At 34.5% G+C, this 22,583-nt stretch overlaps 2 protein-coding genes across 2 annotated transcripts; one reads left to right on the forward strand and one right to left on the reverse strand.

The window, feature by feature from the left end:
• The first annotated feature begins 11,940 nt into the window (after window positions 1-11,940).
• Window positions 11,941-12,369, forward strand: LOC143617558 (uncharacterized). The gene has a single exon (XM_077090080.1). It carries the CDS (start codon window positions 11,941-11,943, stop codon window positions 12,367-12,369), a length of 429 nt encoding a protein of 142 aa, XP_076946195.1.
• A 2,308-nt stretch (window positions 12,370-14,677) lies between these two features.
• LOC143617559 (uncharacterized) lies at window positions 14,678-18,752 on the reverse strand. Its single transcript, XM_077090081.1, has 3 exons — window positions 18,092-18,752; window positions 16,619-16,786; window positions 14,678-16,363 (listed from the first exon to the last, which is right to left on the reverse strand). The coding sequence occupies exons 1-3, from the start codon at window positions 18,641-18,643 to the stop codon at window positions 14,678-14,680; spliced, it is 2,406 nt and encodes an 801-aa protein (XP_076946196.1). The 5' UTR covers window positions 18,644-18,752.
• Window positions 18,753-22,583: the final 3,831 nt, after the last annotated feature.

The raw sequence follows: 22,583 nt of genomic DNA on the forward strand, positions 1-22,583 counted from the left end.
CAGCATACACTCCTATTTTGCCCTTGGGGGCATCGTACACCGTCTGGTGAGGCTCAGGAACTCAGGCTCGAAAGGCTCGAGCATGAACTTCCTGACGATGTACTGATACTGGTCGACGGGAAGAGCACACTGGCACTCGCCAGCAGTACTCTTATCGTCCTTATCAGAAGTGGACGTCGGGTTCTCGGAATACACGTCCGACTCTTCAGCAGTAACTTCAAGATCATGAGTAGAAGACATGTTTTGGAGGATGGAAAAGAAGAACGATTTCAGGAGAATGCTCGACGGAAAAGTTAGAGTATTTGCCGGAAATCGCTTAGAATAAGAAGTGAAACTGTGAGTTGAGATGCATCTCTCCTCCTTTTATATACTCATCGCAATGAATGCGATGAATTTAATGCGGAAGAGAGAGGAAAACGCAGGTGCAATGAAACTATGACACGTGGAAAAAGCAAGCTGACAACAGCTGTCGACAAGACGTGCGCCGTAAACTTCGCGGCCACGCGCCCGAAAACTCGCGCCCACGCGCCCGAAAGAGCGTCTGGAATGACCATATACTGTCACGTCGCCATAACTTCATGCACGTCCTGAAACTGTCAGAAGAAACCATCAGACCACGCTGACGTCCCTTCAACAGTTGGACTGTTCTTATCCTTTCACAACTCTTCGAATTTCAAAAATTTCAAAAAGATTCAAAAGTAAGCGGGACTTTACCCCTTAACCTTGGCAACCAAGTAACTATAAGACAGGTGCGGGTACAGTGTCAAAGGCAAAACCCTTCACATACTTAGCACCTGCAGGGAACTGAAGCAAGAATACCTCGGCAACCAAGTAACTATAAGACGGGTGCGGGTACAGTGTCAAGGCAAAACCCTTCACATACTTAGCACCTGCAGGGAATTGACGCCAGGAAATACCTTGGAAGTAAAGTAACTATTAAGACGAGTGCGGGTACAGTGTCAAAGGCAAAACCCTTTCACATACTTAGCACTCCGCAGGGAATTGAAACCAAGAAGGATCTTCTGCGGCCATGCTTGCGGAAACGGAAATAACATCCCCGCATAGCGGGAACGTTGAGAACTAGATTGTTTGAAGCTCCAAGATGGAATTGGTTGTTTAACATAATTGATCACTATGTTTAAAACTACCAAAACCTAATGGAGAATCTACACAAGTGGAACTCAACACTCCTGACTTGCGAGGAGGTTACAGACCTACCCGCATCATACCTAAAGATCAAGCAGAAAAGTCGGGAATTTCTGCACGTGACATTAGGACTTCCGCTGGAAGAATCCCCATGGAAAACCTTAAAACTAAACCCTTTTCAAAACCCCTTGCTTAAGTCCAAAAGTTCACCTCACTTATTAACAATTCATGAGAAGAACATTGGACTGGGGGGACTTGAAGAGGTAGGTCCCAGCAGAGCCCAGTTGGACCCGCAAGACTCACCTCAAACAGAGACGTCTGCGCAGTCGGACCCGCAAGACTCACCTCAAAGAGGGACGTCTGCGCGGTTGGACCCGCAAGACTCACCTTAGAGGGACGTCTGCGCAAAGACCAACTGGATCCGCAGGACCCACCATGCTCAGAGACGCGACGTCCTTACGCGCAGTACGCAAGCTGCTCCCGCAGGAAACGCCTCCCAATGGTCGACGTACTCCGCCTGTTCCCGCAGCTACGGATACTAGCCATCAGGGAAGGCAACCCGCACAGCAAGGCTACATGCACAAGGCACTAACTCTCAAATAATTCAGTAGTCACCTGAAGAAGGAATGAGCAAGCCGGGAACACTCCCGCCCAAAGCCGGGAACACTCCCGCCCAAATGAGCTAGTCCGTACGATACTGGAGGATCTTTTGTACTGTACCTGCCAAGGTATGGACAAAAGATCTGACCAAAGCTACGACAGCTCACTGACAACAGTACGACGAGCAGCACGCTCTACTACTTAATGTCACTATCAGCCGCTGCCTACTCACCAACCTGTCGTAGCACGTGCATAGCCTGCAGTTGGTGGAAAAGGAATAGTACACAGCCGGCCTGGTCACTATCAGCCGCAGCCTACCCACCAACCACCAGCATGGCACGTGCGTAGCCCACAGTTGGTAGAACAGGAATACTATTCAGCCGGCTGTACCTGCTTGGAAACCTACCTTCGGCTATAAATACTCCAACACCTTGGAACGGTATTATCACATCTTATATCTCCATATATTATCTGATATCTGCTCTAGTCATTTATCTTAATATACACTAATATTCAAGAGCAATCTAGTCTGATTCTCACGCCGGAGGGTGGTCACAAGGAGGTACCCCCCCTTCTCAGTGACGAGCTCACGGTGTCTGTTTTGCAGGTCATCAGAAGAACCATCTTTGCCGGAACTAACCCTCGTAGGAAACATCTATTTAACCCCCAGATTATCCGTAATCTGCCCGGGGTCGATTAGTGTTTCTTCAGTGGTTTATATATAGAAATAGAAAGTGTTTTTGAGATAGACTAGTGTGCATAGCATATAGATATAATAACATGTATTCTACCAAATTTTATTTTTTATTTGTACATATCGTTTTCGTCATGACTATTGTAACTAATGTGACGGCTATCGTAATTTTGTGATACCAGGTACATACAATATGTATTCTACTTTATGATGATCTGGATCATGAAGACATGTTTGGATGATATAAATGTTGACTTGGATGTTCACATTGATCAAATGATTAAAGTGTTTGATTTAGATGTTTGGTTGATCAAGATAAAGTGAATGTTTGAGATGTTATACTTTTAACTAAGATCAAAAGGTTTGGATGAAAAAACGTAGAAGATCGAGACAAAGAACATAAGAAGATACAAAGATTTCAATATTACATATGAAGAATGGAAGGTATAGATGAAACAATTGGCGGCTAATTTTTGTGCCTGCCTATTAAATTTAGGTGTATTGATAGGGTTTATAAATAGTATTTTGTATAATTGTATTCATACTTCATTCAGTGTATTGATTTCTTTGCATGAACAATTCTTGTGATCAATACATTAGTAATTAATATTTACATCGTGTGTTTTTTTATTGAATTCTTGTATCAACTACATGACAAATTCACAATTTATTCATTGTATTGAATACTTGACAAATTGGCTTCTCTTTTATTGAATACGTAACAAATTTACGAGTTTAAGTAGTCTGAATTTGTTATGATCAGATCATTCGTTTATGATTATAGAAGAGTAACAATCTTGATGTTACATTTTATTAATGTCACTGTTAGTAATACTGAGGCAGGAGCCTATGGTAATTACTTATCTATAATGTGAATTTGAATGTCTTGTATCTATATTTTTTTTTTAATTTCGTGTTTGTCTTTTGTTTTTGAATTATCTTTTTCTATTTAGGTTTATCCCAAAAATTTAACTATTTACAGACATAAAAATTATCTTGAATATAGGTTTTAATTATTGAAAAATTACCTGTGTTCTTCGTGTTTGTTTGTGACTATCGATTTTGTTTCCTGGCTCACCCGCACCAAATATCCTTTTATTTTTTAAATAAAACTTTTTAAATTATATCGAGTGAGATATATTATAAATCAAATACATGATAACAACCAAATTTTAGCTTAGAAGTTTTACAAGAACTTGAAGTTCTTTATCATTACTTTTTTATACCATAATCAAAGAAGTTTCAATTCTCGAACACAAAAACGCTTTTATATATTAAAGAAGAGACGCTCTTATACGACATAAACCCTCATGTCTAATACAGTACTTAATTTCCTTTAATAATGTTTTTTTTAGTCATGTATGGCTCATAAATCCTCATGTCAAATACTTAATTTTCTTTAGTAGCATGATGTCATAAGATTTTTCTATTTACTCACGCATCTACGTAATGTTCACATCTTTACCTAATAGCCATTAAATTAAGAAAAGAAAAACTAACTTGATAATGTAGACACATTTGCATCCAACTCATTTAATTTTTAGCAACACTTATAAATAAACCTATTTAAATTAAGCTAAAGTGTTAATCCAACCACATCTAATAAACCTAAAATCACCCCCTCCTCAAATGTTAAAACTTGTTCGATTTCAACATTGACATCCCTGATCACAATGGTAGATGACAATGATAGCAGTGGACGGTGGTGATCGTGGCCTTGCGTGACAGAAAATCTATAATTTAGGGGATGTAGATATTGAATGGCATACATAGATTCATTAACTTTTTAACTTAATTTGATGACTTTTAACCTACTTTTTACCATTTATAAACTAAAAGTTATTTTTTTAAGACTTCTAATATTTTATTATAAACCACCTGTACCTATTGCATCTTGCAGGGTTTGAATTTTTAGCCTATAACATAGAGAACACCTTATAACAAGGATGTCTCTTAGAAATTAGAATAGATTCCTAACTGTATTTTGTTTTGTTTTAATTTGCGACGAGTATTGTTTTATTTTATAGAAATACTGTGCTCGTTATTGTTAAATTATAGTGTAATTTTCTGTAGAAGAACATAATTTTTATATTAGATTTTGTAAACATTAATATTAGTAATATTCTATTATTTCTAGACAAAGTTGGACTATTAATTCTATTATATTCTATTATTACTATTAATAATATTCTAGACAAAGTTTTAACTATTTTATATCGCTTGAGATCGATGTTTTGATTGTTTTTATTAACCGAAGATTTGCTAAATCAAATATATGATAATTAGCATGTTGTAGCTTATAAGCTTTTCTACAAGAATGTGAAATCATAATTCTTTTTTCTAAAGAGCTTGAGTTCTTGAAAGTACGTAGCAACTTCTATATAAAAAAAAAGAAAAAAAAAGAAAAGAAAAACAAGACTCTTTATATATATATATATATATGCTAAGTATAAAATGAAAACCCACTTGAGTTGTGAAAACCGGTGAAAACCCTATGTAACATTGTGTTTTTTTTTTGTTACATGTAATATATGTTGTAACATTTAATACAAAATATCGAAACATCAAAAAAAATTGTTTTGCTTTTTTTTAACATTTTTTTACTAATTTTTATATATGTTTTCAGGAGAGAGAAAATGTTATATTTATAATTATATTTTTTATTCACTTTAATTGTTGATCACAGGATTTAAACTTTAATTAAAAAATGTGGTTGAGAATGAGTTTCTAGAGTTTTCACAACTCAAGTGGGTTTTCATTTTAACCTTACCCTATACAAAATGAAAACCCAAATGAAAACCCACTTGAGTTGTGAAAACTCTAGAAACCCATTTTCAACCATATTACATGTAACAAAAAAAAAACGATGTTACATAGGGTTTTCACGGGTTTTCTCAACTCAAAAGGGTTTTCAAACTATACTTCTTTTATATATATATATATATATATATAGGGGAGGGATATTTTGAGAACCATGTTGAGTTTTAAGAACTTAAGAACTTAATTCTAGGCCACACATTTAATTAAATGGATTGTAATATGTGGTTGAGATTAAATCTAACAAAAAAATCAAAGTAGGAGAGCAAATAAATATGTAAGTGGTTACATTAACTTTTACGTCCGTTACACATGTGTAAAAAGTCGACTCGGTGCGTAAAAAATTCTGTATTTTTTTTACGTGTATGTAGCTTACATATATAACGTAAGTGTAAAAAAAAATTCGAAAAAAAAAATCGTTACACTGAGTTCTTTCGAGTTCTTAAAACTCAAAGGGGTTCTTAATTGAAATCTCCCATATATATATATATATATATATATATATATATATATATACCAAATCTGAAAAAACCAGAGGTTATTTGTATTCCTCGGAAGCCCTCCCCCACATCACCATTCAAGATTTCTTGTCCCACTATCGGCCAAACCACCTGGGCACTAGGCCCAATGTGAGTCGGATTGCTTAGCCATGCTTCATAATTGGAAAAACGAGCACCGTGGAAATACATGCCGCTCAGCCAAAGGAAGATGATGGAGAGTTGACCGAAATGCGCACTAAAGACTTTTCGAGAGATCTCCTCCAAATCACTGGTATGGCTATCGAAATCTTGAGCATCAGCATTTAGGTTCCAGATCCAAGTGGTGGTTTCAGGGCCTTTAGCTATTGTTCTTGAGAAATGACCCGGTCTAGCCCATTCCTCGAATGAAGTTTTTATGTGATCCCTATCTACCAAAATTTTTACTTCTGGTTCCGGCGAACGAATAACCATTGAGTCCTCTTCTTTCCGAACAACACATACAAAGAGACCCGCCAACAGATATATATATATATATATATGTATCCTTATTTCAAATACTTAATTCCTTTAATAGCATGAACCATTAAAGATTTTTTGATCACATCTTTACCTATAACCTATTAGCCATTTAATCAATATAAAAACCAACTTGATAATGGAACGCGTTTAGATCCAACTCATTTAATAGTTTGATATATAGCACTTAGGATTAGGTGAGAATGATACAACCAATGCTAATGAAAATTTTGTTCATATGCTACAGTAATCAACATGCTAAATGTGAAAGATTATACACCAAAAAAAATCATGAAGATTACACCCATGTGAATGCTTGATAAAAAAAAAAAAGGTAAAGACGCCCCAAGATTAGCTTCGTTTGAAAAGAACTGAAGAACATATTTTTGTAACGATGATTAACCTAACCCATTATAACACATTAAGCAAGTTCTAAATTGGTTATGAACATGAAAAATTCCTGGTTAATAGAAATGGCAAACGTATTTTGGCTTGGTTGTAGAGCATATGAAAACTCCATTGTTAAATGTGTTCATATGACAGTAGTACCAGGATGGTGACCTTCTAGGAAGTATCCACCTGTATAAAAAAAAATAAAGTTATGAGTTCCTGGATGGACAATCCATCGGGAGCAAAGCGGACAATATTGGTGGTCAAGAGGCCGGATGATACCAATGGTATTAGAGCTACTCTTCATCCATAGGGGATGGTGGGACAAATCTCATCGAGAACGATGAGTCTCGAGGGGGGGGGGGTGATTGTAACGATACAGAGAAGATTAACATTACCTATTGTAACATTATAAACAAATCTTACATCGGCCATGGATATGAGAGATTCTTTGGTCATAAAAAATGTCATACCTCTTAAATCATCAACACGTTTTAGCTTAGTTGGTTGTAGAGCATATGAAAACTTCATAGTTAAGCGTGCTTAGGAGAGAGTAGTATTAGGATGAATGACCTACTAGGAAGTCTTCATAGGTAGGCATGTAAATGAACCGAATGTTCAGTGAACTGTTCATGAACCGTTCTATCGGAAGTCCATTTAATTAAACGAACGAACATGAACACATGTTTCGTTCATTCGTTTATGTTAGTATATTTATGGTCATTACGTATTAATAAAAAATAATAATATTAACTGTATTTGTCATATACTTAATGGTTTTAAATTTGTTCGCTTATGTTTATTTAAGTGTGTACATTTATGTTTGTTTGCGTTTATTTACATTTGTTCATATATGTTCATTTATATTCGTTAATCTTCATTCAGTATTGTACATTTATGTTTGTGAATTGTTTGTTTAGATTTTAAGCAAAAGAACATAAATGAACACGACCATGTTCAATTTTTAAATACGCGAAAATAAACACAAATAATTGTTTGATTAAGTGTTTATTTAAAGTTAACTGAATGAACACGAACATGTCCTTGTTCGTGTTCGTTTATAGATCTATCCACAGGGGAAACCAAAAATAAACCGCGGGAAGTCTCTACAGGGGCAAGCAAAAAGAAAGCCGTGAGTTCCTGGATGAGTTATCCATCAGAGACAAAGCAAACAATATTAATGGTACGAGAGATCCAATGTTACAGTTTTAACTCCTAAAGATGGTAAGTATACAAGATATAAGTGTACATTATACATGTAACACTTAGTAAAGTTGGTGTGTAAAATGGGCTGTACTTTGTGCTTGGTTAATATATATATATATATGTATGTATATATGTATCCAATCTTCCTTTTTTACTTTTTACGCTTATATATATATTTTTTATCTTTTATATGTTTATCACAAAACATTTTTCATTTTTAATTCCAACACTATTTAATTTTTAACTTTGGTCCTCAATACTTTTAATATTTTATAATTTTTTCGTTTACGTTTCAGTCGAAATTTTGCAAGTTAACACACTGTATTGTGCGTGTGTGGTTCAACGCTTTTACGATTATTTTCCCTCATTTAACGGTTTCGTCGCAACACGCAAGTCCAAAGTTGACTTAGTTATCTTTCTATGTTTTACGTTTAAGTATAATATTTGCGCCTTAACACACAAGTTTGATAAAACGTTCCAACGTTATCTTTTAAATGGTTTTACGCCCCCGCTGCAACGCATGGGACTTACTAGTAGTATTTGCATTAAAAATGAATGAGAAAATGAATTGTAAAATTTGTAAGAAAGATAGGAGGAATGGAATACAATACATTATTGTAAGGGAATGAAAAAAGTGGTGTTTGGTTAATCAATGGAATGAAAGCAATGATTACACAAAGAATCCTATTCCACCAAAACCATCCCCCCCCCCCTTTCATTCAGTTCCTCTTTCACCCTATTATCTAGACAACATCACTTGACAACCACCACCACCACCACCACCACCACCACAATCTGACCATTTCCGCCACCACCTTGGTCACCGCCTAAGAACTGTCGCCACCACCTAACCACCATCGCCGCCACTACCAACGCCATCACTTGACTACCACAACCATTGTCACCACCACCACCAACGCTTGATCGCCGCCACCACCACCTCTTACCACCGTCGTCGCCATCACCACCATAGTCGTTGATGCTGCTACCACCGCCACCTCCTGACCACCATGACACGACTACCGTTGCCATTTTTTATTTTGTAAATTTTCTTTATTTTGAGGTATGCATTTTTGTCATTTGTATTTCATTCCTGTGCGTTTTTACCAAACAACACAAAGTAATAAGTCACTCGTTCATTTGTCCATTCCATTCCATAGGTTAACCAAACAAGACAAAGGAATGGCAGTGATCCATTTAATTCGTTTGTCCATTCCATTACACAGTCATTCCCAAACGTACCCTTAAGATGAAATTAGTATAACCTCCTACCAAAGACAATTATTCTCATGTCATGTTGGAAACCTATGAACAATTACAAACTAATCACTGAGAGTCTTACATATGTAAGTGAGGTAGTCATGAGAAACATATAATAATTAAATTCTATTTCAATTTTGCATCCAAATCTAATAATCCCTCGTAAAGATTAAATTACTAACAAACAACCCACCTAAGATTGATTATTTTAGACAATATCCATGTGATGGTTGGGCATATTTTATTGCATTAATTGTAAGTTTTTATTCGGTTTATCGAACTATGGTACTTCATTTGTGTTTATTAGGTCACGGGGTGTTAATGATGATTATTTTGGACTTGTACGAGGACGAGATAAAGTACCGGGATGATTAGCATGCAAAACGAAGCAGATTGGTTTGATTAAATAAAACTTCCTAATGTTGAAGCTCGTCGTGATACGTGACGGGAGTGAAGGCATTTCATTGCGATACGCGATGGACATTTTAAGAAACTGCCGCTATACGCGACCACACAAAAATGATGATTAAAAAAAATAAGGTTTTGACCTATAACTTCTATTTCATGAACCCTAATTTGTTATCACGTATTCCAACCGTTTCCAGGAGCATATAGACGAAAACCAAAGATCTTAATCACCAAGATATCATTCATAATGGCTTTCCTCATCAGAATTGAAGATTTAACGAAGACGATGGGCAACTAATCCTCTTGAATCATTCCCGGGGTGTAGAGTAATGTTACTTTTCAGTATTTTCTTATGTATTAGAACTGAACAATATTAATTACAGATTGATAACCTATGAGCATTGATGTTTGGTATTGTTGAGTATTGAGCCGGTTAAGGTTTATTTCAATCAGAATGATTAGTCTGCCAATTGCTGTGATACGTATCTCATAGGGTTTGCTAATTAGCTTAAGTTCGATAAAACATACATTTGTCCTTGATTGAGTCACACTGGTAAGGAATCTTTGGTGACCAATACCGTGTATTTAAATTTGTTGATGCCTAAGATTGAATTATTCAGTTAACCAGATTTGTTTATCGATAATTATTTGTTAAATGACATGAGATTGCTGTTTAGCTGCATGCTTGAACCCTGTGTGTGATTTGCTTTTGATTAAACTGTTACAACTTGCTTATTCACTTGCTTATTCTCAAACAATTTCTAGTGTGATCAGTACTCCAAACTGTTAGTTCATAAATTGATAACTTCATAATGTTAAGAATCAGTTACACTATACACTAACCACTTACTCCTCATGGTTTAACACTCTACTTACCCTAACTAGCTAGTTTAAGATGAACATGACAGTATTTAATCTTATTTTTGATAGACCATGACATCTAGATCACAATGCATTCCTTTGATTTATAATATTTCAAAACTAACATAATAACCTAAGCATTTGTGTCAACAAAACCTAAAGAATATCATAACTAGCAAGACTAACACAACAAGTATCTATCATTCAAAATATAAAACAAAGATATTGAAAATAAAAACCTTCATATTCAAGAATTAATTCCTTCAACCATTCTTAGTCTAAAGGTCATAACTTCCATGCATGCACACAATTTATAAACACATGATAAAAATGGAGTGTTTTTTGTTTTGTTTTGTTTTTTTTTTAATAAAATGTTAAAGCATTCATATTCAAACCACCAAATTTTTTGAGTGGAGTTTTTATAAGTTAGGGGTGGTTTAAGATGTTATGAGTAGATCATGAGAAAGAAAATATAGTGATTTTTTTGGATATTTGAAAAGCTACTTTTCGTCCCTTATAATTTTAATATTTGTTCAAAGTGGTTGTAAGTGGAAGAAAGAGAAAAAATAATGATAAATGTATGAAAAAATATTATTTAATTGAAAAAAAGTAAGAAAATGTAGTATTTTTTTAGTGTAATTTGGATTTAGAAATGATTAAGGGAATGAGAATGCTCTTATCATTTGTCAATCTTGAAATCATTAATCAGGTGATTTACAAACAACCTTTCACCAAAAGATAATCATGAATATGTCATTGCTTCAAATTAAGACAATTACCACATATTTATCTTATTTTCTTTTTCATCACTAATTTTTTTGTTTAACTAAACTTCTATGTTGAAACTTGATTAACTGTATCTTTAATCCATGTTAGAGGTTCAGCCAGTTGGAAAATAATAAATTAGATTTAGTCTTCCTATATGACAATTAATTTTCATATTCTACATAAAAATATAAATTTTAATATCCAGTGGTAAAAAACACACTCACAAAAACAATTAGGTCTTAAGGTGTCAATAAACAAGCCATGTTCAGGCTCACACATTTAATCCGTTTAACTAAATAGACCTGCTAACGTCTTTGTTAACCATTTAACCCATGTTTTTACAAAACGTTGACAACTTGATTGTTATCCATCAACCAGATGAGATGAATTTGTTAAAAGAGTCAAGTGTGTGCGCACAACAAAATACGAGACGTGTTCATGTTGAATAATTCAATACGTCAACTCGCAACCCGTACATCCAACACTATCAATATCCAAGTTTTTCCTACAATTTACAACTTAAACGAAAATACTTGTATTAACTAATTTGTATGGTCATAATCGATAGAAGCAGCTACATATAGGTGTAGGTGTTCACAGAATCTTGTAGAGACCAACTTCGAGTGATCAATATCAATGGTTCCCTTCTCCTTCTGCAATCGACCCAACGTTTCCAAGATATTGATTCCTCAAAATCTCTGCAATTATTCTTCCAATCCCTACAAATCAACTCAACCGATCAACACTCTCTCAGTTCATCATTACATAACTAATTGCAATATCTAACTCAGTTGCATGTTGCCCAAAAATCCACAAACAAAGCTTCGGAGGCTACCGCATGTTTTTAGCCAAGTTCTCGAGCTTCCTCTTCGATCACACGCGGATGTTATTACTGAAGATAGGGCTAACTGTTTTAGATTCACTGCTAATATTGCGAATAATGGGTTTACAGGCGCGGTGAGGGCTCATGCGGTGAAGATTTATCCCGGTGTGACGAAAGTTGTTGTGAGGGAAGGAAATGGTAATGGAGAGGTGAAATTGTGGTTGGATAAGTTGGAGTTTGATGTGTGGAGATTTAGGTTTCCGGATGCAATACGGCCGGATTTGGCGACGGCCGTTGTTATGGGGACGAAGCTTATTGTTACGGTGCCTAAAGGAGTGGGGAGCTGCCGTAGCCGGGGTGGTGGGTGGGGGTGGCTTGTATTTGTAAAGAATGAATATTAGTAACATGAGAGATTAATGTTGTTTAAATTCATATTGTTAAGAAATATAAACTTACATTGATCATTTGGAAGATGAAAATTAGTTGAATTTATTTATAATATATAAAACACAACTTACATTCACATTTTCAGAGCAAATAATATGTTAAGAAAGCTGAAATAACCACTTTAACCATTTTACTAAAATTACATAAATGCACTATAACTAGGTAGCAATTGCGGCGAATAAGTGACGTGAATCCTATCGTTATTGGTTAGGTTTGTTACAAATTTGGTTGGTATCGAAAAGGTTCATTATGGACGGAAAACAGAAAAATAATTAATAAACACTCTGCATGTTTAAAACAACGTGTTGTTTGTTAAAATTGGCTAATTATGTTTCCTACTTCAACTGCAATATAGTATTAACACAATTAAGGTAAATATATAGTACGTAGAATCGACCCAACATACATATACTATGGACAAATATAGTCGATTTTGGCATTTGACATTTGATGCACCCTTTAGGATTAGTAGTTTTTTTGGATTGGTTACAAAGTAACTTCCGTTGGACTTTACATCAGAATTAACTCAATGACAATTAAAATTAAACGCTAGTACCATTTCTAATTAATTAACATGCCTTGAAACACGAAAGGAATATAATCACACTTTAGGTTGTCTTCTCTTCTCTAGCTTGTCTAAGTCATGTTCGGGTTGTATCAAATTCAAAACTAATTAAACCTGTTGATCAACCCGCTTAAAACTAGAATAACAAATGAAAAGTATAAATATTTTATGAGTTCAACCAAAAACATGTTTAAAACACGTCTAACTTGTTTGCAAATTGTCAACCCTTTACGAAGTAAACTTGATTTTAACACATTACAACCCTTGACCGGTTTATAAGCCAAGAATTTATTTGGCCCATTTAGCTAAATGTATTGCATGTGTCGTGTTTGGATTATCCGATTTCAACTTGTTGCGTTAGCGTTGATGTATTTGATAAAAATAATTATATGAGCCATTTTAGATCGATTTATTCAAGCTGCCAATCTAACACAATTGCCACCATTATACCGGGACTCCGGGAGAACAATGTATAACACAATGTAGAATTTTTTTTAAAAGTTAAATTATGAACATATCACTAAGATATTAATAATCATATCGGTGGTCTATATTATATAATAAGTAAGGGTGGTAAAACAAACCCAAATGGATTGTTTTGGGTCAATTTGGATAACTTTTAAAATTGAGATGGGTCAGGATGGATCAAAACAATTTTGCAAGAAGGTCAGGATGGGTTGAGAAAATGCTAATGACTTTTGGTTATAGGTTAGAATGAGTTTGTTTATGGGTTAAAATGGACTAAAACAAGCATTATCCAATTTTATTTCAAACAAAACCCACGAAACCGAATAGAAACCGAGAAATCAAAACCGAAATCATTGAAACCCAACATATACCGAAACCAATCGAAATGAAAAAAAAACAAAATCGAAGCAAAAAAAAATGAAAAAACCAAACCTGAACCGAGACAAAACCGAGGTTTTTTTTTAATGAAAGAGGAAGACGGGGGAAACATTTTAGTTATTTTACTTTTTGCGTTTTTGATTTATATTTTGAGTTGTTATTTTTTTATTAATTTTTTTGAATATTTTTTTGAAACACTTTGTATTTTAACCTTTACTTAGTTCAAGAGGGTTAACTTTACCCATCTTGGCCCATACCCATCCTAAACCGAATAAAACCTGGAAATCAAAACCGAACAAAACCCGAAAACATTGAACCGAGACAAAATTGAACAATACCGAAACGAAAAAAAAGCAAAAAACTAACCGAAAAAACCGAACCCGAACCGAGACGAAATCGAGTTTTTTTTTATTTTTTATTTTTTTTATGAACGAGGACGGCGGGGGAGACATTTTAGTTTTTGCATTTTTGATTTATATTTTGAGTTATTATTTTTTTATTAAATTTTTTGAATATTTTTTTGAGGGGTTTTTGAAACCCTTTGCATTTTAACCTTTACTTGGGTAAAGATGGATTAACTTTATCCATCTTGACCCATATCTATCATAACACTCTATTTTAAAAACCCATCCTGACCCATACCCATCCTGACCCAAACCCATTCTAACCCATCACCCAAATCCAACCCAACCCACTCATATTGCCACCTATAGTAATAAGTATATAGACATGGAATATATATTTATGCCTATGCACACCAAGAATATGAGATGAACAACGTGTGTGTGTATATATATATATATAAAACAATTAATCCATTCTTTTCATTTATTCCTTCCAAACAATTCAAATCAAATATTGCATAAAGCATCTATCTTAGAAGAAATTTCATACAAATTTACATGACTTGAAGGATTCTCCCATTGCAAAAGTTCCATAACCCCCTTCTCAATCTCCCTAGTCTCCCTTACTAAACTTCTCAAGCAAAAGGCAAAAGCACTTGAACTCAATACCACCTCAGGCCCCTTTTCCTCCTCTTCACACGCTTCACCAAAAACAAGTTTATATGATGCTTTTAGATATGAATCTATGATATTGTCTATCTTGTCCTCACCATTTGGTCCATGCGTATTTAACTTATATTGGCTAATTGGTAACTTCCCCAACTCAAGATCACTAGATGTGCCACAAGCATTACTGTTTTGAAGTTCCTTCTCAAGTTTGCTTAGTGATTTGACCAAAACAACCCTTTCAAAACACTTGATTGAAGGTTGAATCATTTCTTTAAAAAGCTCAACCTCACCTTCAAGTTTATCCAAACTCAAGTTTTCAAGTTGTAAAGAGGCATTGGCATGGTTCAAAAAGACTAAAAGACCCTCCATGTTTGACAAAGTCTTTAATAACTTATTGTAGCAACCACCATTAAAGGGAAAAAACCAAAAGTTGGGTTCCATTTCAGCCTCCTCAATGAACTTTCTTAACTCATTCGCATTAGCGTTAAGCTTCTTTAGACCACCTCCAAGACACTCTTTTTGACTGCAATGACTCACCATGCATATGCACTCATGCAAAACTTGGAGGCTCTTGGAAAGTTGGATCTTGGCTAGAGTAGAAGCTCTCGTGGGTCGAAACATGAGCTCAACAACGATTGAACATGATAATCCAATGAACGCTTCGACAATTCTGATGATAGCGAATTCCGTCGGTGACCCAAAATGCTCCCTACCAAGAATTAGCACGGCTCCAATTACGGCCGACACCCCGCCAGCTGGACCATACATACGGCTTTGCTTGATTAGGCTGCAGAATATGAACCATGGAAGAAGAATCAAGAACCTTACTTTAACATATTTTTCAAGAACAAAGCAGCCCAATACTCCATATACAGTTCCTAAGACAGTTCCTTGAGCTTTGAGATTTGATACCCTAAATGTAGCTTCTCTTGAGGCTGCAAAACTTATTGCTACAGGCAGTCCAGACCATATCCCATTTTGTTTACTGTATATTAGTCCAAATAGAACAGCAAAACCTACTGATAATGAACATTTCAATGCTAGCGTGAACCTTCTGTGCATCACAAAGGCGCTAATCCATTCGAAAAGACCCTCTTTTTGATTCTTTTTATTTGTTTGAACATCGCTTAATGTTGAGACTGGGTTTGCTAGTGAATTGTTTGTCATTTTTTTGTGAAGTAATTTGGAACAAAATAAGAAGAAAAAGGAGGGCAAATCTTTGTGCGTTTGAGGGAAAGAATGGAGGGAAAGAATTAGATTTTCAAGATTTGATTCAGGAAAAGTTGCTAAATCAAAAGGCATGCAAGACTTTAACTGATCAAAGGTTTGGGTTATGCTTTCTTGAAGCTTATTTAAGTGATCTTTTAGATCTTGATCAAGAATTTGTGGTGGAAATGAATGAATATTATGCAAAGCTGTTAGCATTCCTTGTATTGGCATCTCTGTTTCTTGCAACTTTTCTGCTGTTTTCATACAGTAAGGTTTCAAGAAACTAATTGGAAGTGTCTCCCATTTCATGGTTTCCTGCACATAAGATTAAGTATTTTTGTAAGAACTAGTTTTTTTTAATAACTTTTCGCTGATACACAAATGAGTATCACCGAGGACTGAATTCGTTGGCGTTTAGTGACGGAATCCAGTTAATAGACAAAGTAAATAGAAAAGACATCAGTAACACGTAGCTAATTACCAATAGATCTAACTTATTTTGACATAATTCCTACTTGGTTTAAAAAACATATATATATTCGTATATAGAAAATGGAAAATGGAGCTTACTTTCTTAGACTTGATGGCGTTTAGGAGTTTGCGTCCTTTAGTGGTTAGTGACTGGGCTTGGGAAACAAATGCTTGTGCCCTTGTGTCATCTTTCTCACAAAATGCCTTTACACACGGTTTAACCATCTCTGAAGCATTATCTGCATAAAGCTTGCACTTCTTTTTCACCTAAATAAATTAAATAACATGATACTATTAATCGGCATGGGTCTCGATGGTTGAGTGTTATGTGCCTTATGTCCAAGGTTTGATGCAAAACCACTATAGAGCCGAGGGTCTCACTGGAAGCAGCCTCTCTATTCCTGTGGGGTAGAGGTAAGGTTGTATACATCTTACCCCCTCAGACCCTACCATAGCTTTGCTATCGGTGGGACTTACTGAGTACGGTGATGATGATCATGATGCTGTTAATTAAATATTACACTATAAAACTGCATGCATACTGCATGCATGTATATGATATATGGTGTATGATACATGATTTATGATATATGGATGTATATGGTGTATGACTGTTTATGTTATTTTATACTGTTATCAAGCAACATTCTTAAGTCGCCGGATAATAATATTTCCCTTTGGGGTATTTTAATATAAATAAGTTTACAATTATTCAAACTCTATATGCATATACATGACACCACTATATTTTGTTGGAAGTGGAAATCAAGAAATGAGTCTAGCTTGAAAATAGACAAAGTACACATGCACCCACATTTGTACGGCTGTACCGATATAAATCAAAAATCCTTTAAACTTAAATCAATATTGGTAAGAGTATTAATTGCGTTTAATATATACATATATTTCAAAGAAATGCACTAGAATACTTAAAAACTTATGAAAATCACTTTTAAACACTAACTTATTAGAAATTTATTTTTTCACTCATTTTATATATTATATATTAATTTTTTTACTAAAAGTAAAAGGAAATAAAAAAAAATAAGAGTAGTTGACGAAAGCGTATGTAGCTTGCAATCTACATACATGTATCTTCACAATCTACATATATATACTTCTTTTTATTATTTTTTTTGTAAACATTAAATGATTAATAATATATAAAAGAGAATAAAAAAGTAAAAAAAAAATCGGTATTTAAAAATGATTTGCACAAGTTTTCAAATTGAAAGGGGTTATAAATTATTATAAAAACACGTAAAACTAAACAAATCTTGAGGTTGTTAGTTTTAAAAATTTTTAAAAATCTTTCTAATTAAACACATATATAAATAAATTATTCTGATTTGTCCTTAGTATAACATGGTTTGATTATATTACCAACACATGTGTAAGTTATTGAAAATACATGGAAAAAAATAATAAATTAGGTTGAAGGTGTTTTATATTCATAAAACAACACCATACACACAAATAAATACTTGTATCCTTGAAAATGTTTTATAGGTAGTATAAATAGGAGCCTCCATTTTATATATATTAATTACGCATCATTCAGCCGTTAATTACCTGACATGTAGCGAGACCAGGATATGGAAGCAACAACGCAATGACACAAGCCAAAACCCCAACGGCGGTGCTCGCCGCCACGTGCACCGGATGCATGACCGGATCAGTTTCAGCACCCATATCATACGCCACCACGTAGATAATCACAATCTGCCCCAACGCTATTCTCTTGGACACCAAATGAGTCTTATGGTCCGGCAACATCACCACAAACGCCGCTATGCCCACCACCACTGACGTTAGCGGCGTCGTCAGCTGCCCAGTCCCTATCGCCCAAAGGCCTAATATCGCAGGGATAACCGTTAACACGGTGGCACAAACCGCGTCCCAGCAGCCGCGAAGTGTGTCACCAAGGGACGCCCCGGTTATTATTAGAATAACCGTGACGTAAGAGAACGCGGGGAAAGCCACTTGGCGGCAGAGGGACGAGGGGCCGAAAAGTGTGGCGGCGGCCACGATGGCGCACGCGGTGGCAGTGCGGAATGAGGCGGCTAGGCATGAGAACCGTAAGGACCGGGATTGGGGATTAAGTTTAAGCATAGAGGTTAGCATTGTGATTAGTGGGTTGAGTTAATGAAGATTAGTGTAAGAAAGGAATGAGAAGTGTGATTGCGAGAGATTGCATCCACGAATTTATACATGATGTGATTAATGGTGGACCCTATCAAGTGGAAATGTGGATTAGAATTTAATATGAAAGTATTGGATTATTACACAATGCAACTTATTTGTTAAATGTTAGTTTCGGTTCACCTTATTACAATACTACGATAAATATATAAAACTTCACACATATATATGTATGTGTGTTATATATATTTTAATTAATTTTAAACGTTAGATAATCTAGCATTATTATTATTATAAGGTATTATATTGTTATTTTAATTAAAAAAATTCAACATACACAGACAAATAAAGAAAAATAACAATCTAAAACATAATTCTAAGTTATGCCACATATTTCTAACTTATACCATAATAAAAAAAATATATATTAATTAAAAATTCATCATTACTGAAGCTATATGTTGTAAACTATGAAGCGTAAACATGTAGATGTTTTAATATAAGTTGTGTGTTATAAAAACTATTTTTATTGAAATTATAAAACATTTAAGTACACAACATAAAGAAATCTAAAAATATGAATATAAAAATGAGATAATTATAATTTTTATTAAAAGAAACAATATAATCTAAAAATCGTGACTTAAACCACCATTTCAATCCAAACATCCATACATTCAGTCTAAACATTAATAAATAATTTCCCAAAATAAATAAAAAAAATAATAACAAAGTCTAAAATTTTTTAAAAATAACAATTAAAACAATTAATTGTCTTTATTTTGAAACATTTTTCAACTTAACAGTTAATGTTTAAAATTAATTTTCAAATTAACATGTGGAAATTATATAAATGAAAAATTTTATGAGTTGGAAGCCTATGTGAACATGCTAGTTCAATGTCATGTGAAAGCCTTATATTGCTTTAATAGTGTAGTAAGATTTACTAGAAGCTTCTAAATTGACGGTGTTCAAATTGTGGTTACTCGAAACTTATAAAAGACATTTTTGAAAAAGCTCATTTGAAATCAAACATGGCTAATTGGTTTGTAAATGATCCTATTGCCAACTAGAGTTGGCTCGAATTGGTTCGGCTCTTAGCTCTCTTTTTTAGTTCAATTCTATAATCTGTCTAATTATGTCTAGTTATGGTATTTACTTCTTATATCCAATGTCTAATTATGGTATTTACTTCTTAAAGAGAGTGGGTAGGTTACACATGTTTGTAACCTTAACGATGTTCTTTATTTTTCGCCTTAAGACGTTCTTCATCTACATTATCATATCGATGAGTTCATTAACACATTGGCTATCTTATATACCATCTATCTTCGGATTAATAAAAACCCTCCAATATTTAAATCCTTTGCATCGAAGGATACGATGCATAATACACTTGTTCTATTTGTGTTACTAAAAGAACAAGTCGACATTTTTTAGCCTTGATTTAAGTTTGATGTCGACTAAACAATGTTTTGGGACGAATCTAACCCCAAAATACCGTAAAACCATTTACTCTTGAAGATTATAACAACCCAAAGAATGACACTGTAACATTCTGCCTTTAAAACCTCATTAAGCAATCTATAGTAGTCAAACTAGACTCATTATAAAAAAACCATCACACATATGACACTATTGTGTGTGATCCGCCTAACATGATGTGTTTGAATGTGCATCTTATTTCACAAATACGGAAATTGACTAATGTCATATAACTTGTATTTGATATCGGCTAAAGTATTATATATACAAACGACAATTTTGTTTTATATATATATATCAAAATTGTCGTTCGTATCTATTATAAATATATAAATTAGTATACTTATACATATATGTACGAGAGAACAAATAAGATTTGACAAAAGTAGAACAAAATTGTTGTGGGTTAATTTTTTTGCTTAGGATCTTGAGTAATATCCTGCTGCACAGGATCCTTAATAGGTTCGGAATCCCGAACCGATATTTGTTTATAATAACTATTATGCTTGCATGTTACATAACCAAATGGCTAGAAGACTCTGCCATGCCTAGAAATCGGAATGCTTGCCAATTACCTCAAGAAGATGAGAAGAATGAGTCTGCAATGGTCATATGAGTGTAACTCAAGTAAAGACTTTGTAAATAGGCTTATTTTTCGGGATATTAGTTGTATTTCTTTATTTATCAGAGGTTGATGTAAACAAATAGAACATAATCTACACACTCACTTCACTATTGTTTTATTTCTCTATTCACTCGTTATTATACTTTAGCTCTCGTTTATAATCAGTTCTTGACTTGTGCAAAACGCTTTTACTTAACAATCTACGGTCTTGAAAATTGTTCAAAAACTATAGATCTGACCTAAATCAGTCAGATCTGAGTCAAACAGAGCTGTAAAATGGATTCAAACCAAGATCTAGACAAGATAATAATAAAAAATAAAATGAATCTAGGATTAGAATACTTTTCAACCTTCAACAATTGTAGATGTGAAGAATAATAAACAAAAATCAAGGGTGACATCACCAACCAATTGAACAGCGTTCAGCTGACTTCATCAACTTCAATCTTCAACCATTTCAGCTCAAATTTCACAGATATAGTGTCAGAATACTCTTTCAGTAGCTCAATTGGTCTTCAGTGAGCTAAACCAGCTCTGATACCACTTATCGGGACCGTAGTTTTGTGATTAAGACAATATCGAGCAAGAACAAACACACACAAAACCGAAATTATGAAGACCCATAACTATTGCCGGCAGATCAACTATAATTAGTAATTTACTAAAACAATAAATAATAGAAAAACATTAAACTCAAAAGATTTCAATTGCATTAATTAATAATCAATGAGGTATAAGTAAATATTATGGTTTATAGGAAGGTTAGCTCTGAATACAATAAAGTGTGCAGAGGTCTAGGTCAGGTCAGAGATGTGTATCATAATTGTGACATGACATTCTATTTATAGTCGACCTGACATTCTTTCTAGAAACCCAAATCATTAGATAAAATAAAATAAAAATACAAGTGTAAAAAGGTCTTCGAGCAAACTTATTTCATGACGACGTGACGAGCGTGGCTCCTTTGACATTGTCATCTTCGAGTGTGCTCGGGATATTACTTCGAGCAAACAAACACTTATAATATTTTCATCATGCAAATATTGCTCTCAAGCAAGCTTCATCTTCACACCACAGCACACTTTGCTCGAATATGCTTCTACGAGCAAGAAAGTTCTTGCTCGAAATCACTTCAGTCTTGGCTTTGTTTTGTTTGAACAAACCAAGTATACTCGGGTATTGTGGGCTTGTTTGAGACTGAATCATACTAGGAGTAACACTTAGAAGATATCCAGAAACTCCCTACAAGCATACTTGTGATTCCTCTTTATTATAGTCCTTGCTCGACCCACTAAGTTGCCTAGGAACTTAGTTTAAGCAACGAGTCTTCACAGGTTTGCTCAGTACTAAACCATGCTTGATCAAGACCAATCCTTGCTCGAGGAAGTGGAGTATACTCGAACTCAACACTTACAAGATTCTTGAAGACTATCCTTCTCGGATAGGATATCTTGCTCGAGGAAGTGTTTCCTTGCTCAGAGAGCATAAGCTTGCACGGAATTCATACTTAGTCGATTCTAGAAAGGTTGAGAAGATTTCAATCATTCCATTAGACCCAACAGTTTACAATTAGTTCTCGGCTTGTACTTAACACTTTTACTTAATAAATCTGAGGCAGGCGGATAATTTTCCCCTCTCGAGGCTTTTTGCCAAAGATCCTCACCAGGATCAAGGGTTTTTCCTCGCTATATCTTGTGTCAACCTTTCCTCAATTCTGGAAAGGTTAAGAAGATTTCAATCATTCCATTAGACCCAACAGTTTACAATCAGTTCCCGGCTTGTACTTAACACTTTTACTTAATAAATCTGAGG

Source organism: Bidens hawaiensis, unplaced genomic scaffold (genome assembly GCF_021521415.1).
Source record: "Bidens hawaiensis isolate Kalapana, Puna unplaced genomic scaffold, B.hawaiensis_p1.1 tig00055483_1, whole genome shotgun sequence".
Lineage (NCBI taxonomy): Eukaryota > Viridiplantae > Streptophyta > Magnoliopsida > Asterales > Asteraceae > Bidens > Bidens hawaiensis.

Bases quoted from the DNA above. Each gene is read 5' to 3' on its own strand.
- LOC143617559 (XM_077090081.1), bottom strand. From the start codon at position 18,643: ATGCTAACCTCTATGCTTAAACTTAATCCCCAATCCCGGTCCTTACGG. The intron at 16,787-18,091 runs GTAATTAACGGC...TAATTTATTTAG, and splicing joins CTGGTCTCGCTACATGTCAG to GTGAAAAAGAAGTGCAAGCT. The intron at 16,364-16,618 runs GTAAGCTCCATT...TCTTATGTGCAG, and splicing joins ACGCCATCAAGTCTAAGAAA to GAAACCATGAAATGGGAGAC.
- LOC143617558 (XM_077090080.1), top strand. From the start codon at position 11,941: ATGTTGCCCAAAAATCCACAAACAAAGCTTCGGAGGCTACCGCATGTT.